Source organism: Colobus angolensis, unplaced genomic scaffold (genome assembly GCF_000951035.1).
Source record: "Colobus angolensis palliatus isolate OR3802 unplaced genomic scaffold, Cang.pa_1.0 Scaffold52, whole genome shotgun sequence".
Taxonomy (NCBI): domain Eukaryota; kingdom Metazoa; phylum Chordata; class Mammalia; order Primates; family Cercopithecidae; genus Colobus; species Colobus angolensis.
In genome coordinates, this window is record NW_012118710.1 from 3,776,282 (window position 1) to 3,778,972 (window position 2,691).

Here is a 2,691-nt window from a genome sequence, read left to right on the forward strand (position 1 = left end):
GGAGCTTGCAGTGAGCCGAGATCGCGCCACTGCACTCCAGCCTGGGCGGCAGAGCAAGACTCCATCCCAAAAAAACAAACAAAAAAAAATTCTTGTGCTCATTTTTTTCATTTAGTAAGTTACATTGACTTTAAAAGTGAGCCACAGTTTGTGTTTGGACAAAGGTAGAAGGATAAGGAGCATTTGCCTTTTTATTATTTAACCAAAACTAAAAATAAACATGGAAAAGGTAAAAAGCTGTGGGATTGTCAGCAACACTGCATTGAAACTATTCAGAAGAATTAGCAAAATTGACCTTAGGGATCAAAGCTTTGCTAAGCTAAAGGTAGGAGGTAGAAAATATTTTCCTCTTTATGCACCTCATCTTCCTTTAGCCTTTTAGGTAATGGGAAAGGATAGAAAAGAGATTTCTTTTTTCTTTTTTTCTTTTTGAGATGGAGTCTCGCTGTGTTGCCCAAGCTGTGTTGCACTGGTGCAATCTTGGCTCATTGCAACTTCTGCCTCCTGGGTTCAAGCGATTCTCCTGCCTCAGCCTCCCAAGTAGCTGAAATTACAGGCACACCCACTAATTTTTGTATTTTTAGTAGAGACGGGGTTTCACTATGTTGGCCAGGCTGGTCTCAAACTCCTGACCTCAGGTGATCCGCCTACCTTGGCCTCCCAAAGTGTTGGGATTACAGGCGTGAGCCACTGCGCCTGGCCTGGGTTTTTTTATTTAAATTAAACTTAATTTAATTCAAAATTCAGTTCCTCAGTCACACCGGCCACACTTCATGTGTTCAGTACATGTAGGTAGTGGCCACTGTATTGGACAGATCAAGTCTGGATCCCCCATGTGTTTTACCATGGCACACATCTAGTAAAAGCAAAGGTAGATGACAAAGGCCTTCACTTCACTTACCTCTGAGCAGCTGTTCCTTCTACCACTTTACGTACATAAACCCCAGAACTCACATCAGGGAAATCCGGATAATGCATTTTCAATTCTTTACTAAGGCTAAGAGAAGTGAGAAGATTAGGAAACAATGAATTAGTCTTCTGAGCCGTGGTAAAAGCCTGAGACTCTTAGTAGGTACTCTGTTCTGCCCTAGGCTCACAAAGGCCAAGGAAGATTCCATCAAGTTAATCACAGTCATTCTCTCGGTTCGTGCTGAGCCTCTATCCCAAAGCCTAGAACCACTGGACATTATAAAACACAGCCACAATGAAATAAACTATGTATAGTTTGTGCTGATGCAGGCAGAGGCAGATACATACGCTGAGACAGATAGGGTCTAGGGTCACAAGAGTACCTGGCTGTGGTCCAAGTGGCTCAGCTTTTCTGTTAAGACTGTGCAGCTATGGTTTTTGCCTCTGAAAAACAACCCAGACATATTCAAACATATGCTTACGGCGTAGTGAGGGACAGCATTTGCAGACCCAGAAATTTCTTATTTGAAAACGCCATTCCTAGAAAGGAAAGTTAGGATGTGTTACAACAAAACCTCTTTCCTGTTAGCACAGCTTAAAAGACACCCATGTCCCAGGATCTCTTTGCCATCATAGCTGTCCTTTCAGGTTACCTGGATGAAACACAGGCTTCAGAGAACCTTTGTCATTAGCACTACACTCCTCCCACCCACCTCCTGCCTCCAGCCCCTGGGTTTCATTTCCACATTTGCTCAATCCAAATATTTCTGGGTACAACTCATGCTTGGTTTGTGCCTAGTCCCCCAAACAGTGCTGCTTAAATCACCATTATAGGAGCTGCGTACAAGTGAGTGACCCAGTAGTCACTGGCTGTCTCCGGGCCAGGCGTGGCGGTTCACACCTGTAATCCCAGCACTTTGGGAGGCCGAGGCAGGCGGATCACTGGAGGTCAGGAGTTCAAGACCAGCTTGGGCAACATAGTGAAACCCCATCTCTACTAAAAATACAAAAATTAGCTGGGTGTGGCAGTGGGTGCCTGTAGTCCCAGCTACTTGGGAGGCTGAGGCAGGAGAATCACTTGAACCCAAGAGGCAGAGGTTGCAGTAAACCAAGATCACGCCACTGCACTCCAACCTGGATGACGAGCAAAATTCTGTCTCAAACACAAAAACAAAAAAATTGCTGTCACCCCAAAAGATTGAATGTTCCTGAAAAGCACGAGGCAACAAACAAAAAAAATCCCAACTTGCTTTACCTGTCAACTGGCGCTCATGGTATTCTTCCAAGAACTGCCTAACTCGATCTGAAGGAATTGCAAAGGAGATTCCTTTAGTCACTGCCAATGAATTGACGCCAACCACATCACCATCCTGGCAAGGGAGGGGACATCATTCAGTCATGAAGTTTTGCAGACTGACGAGTGCAAGACCAGAACATGCAGAGGAAGGAGTGAAGCTAGTTACTTAGGGTAAGAAAACCGGGCCGAGACGAACTTTGTACTTCTTCAAAAGAGAGCAATGGCTGTTCCTTTATAGGGCCAAGGGCAACTGCACATGCACAGAAGTTACCTTCTTTTCATGGCCAAAGGATCAAGGATGCTGAGGATTTTTTAAAATCTTGAGCTCATGGCCAGGCACAGTGGCTCACGCCTGCAATCCCAGCACTTTGGGAGGCCAAGGCGGGCAGATCATGAGGTCAGGGCATCGAGACCATCCTGGCTAACACGTTGAAACCCCGTCTCTACCAAAAATATAAAAAATTAACCGGACATGGTGGCAGGCA

The 2,691-nt window shown here is 45.3% G+C and overlaps 1 protein-coding gene across 1 annotated transcript in view; it reads right to left on the reverse strand.

Annotated features, from left to right (window-relative positions):
* The window catches only part of HTRA4 (HtrA serine peptidase 4), a 21,897-nt gene that overhangs the window by 11,731 nt on the left and 7,475 nt on the right, over positions 1 to 2,691 (reverse strand). The window contains exons 6-8 of the mRNA XM_011960677.1: positions 2,165 to 2,279; positions 1,392 to 1,449; positions 902 to 997 (exon numbers count right to left, since the gene is read on the reverse strand). Of these exons, the coding sequence (XP_011816067.1) occupies positions 902 to 997; positions 1,392 to 1,449; positions 2,165 to 2,279 (269 nt within the window). The remainder of the gene's footprint in view (positions 1 to 901; positions 998 to 1,391; positions 1,450 to 2,164; positions 2,280 to 2,691) is intronic.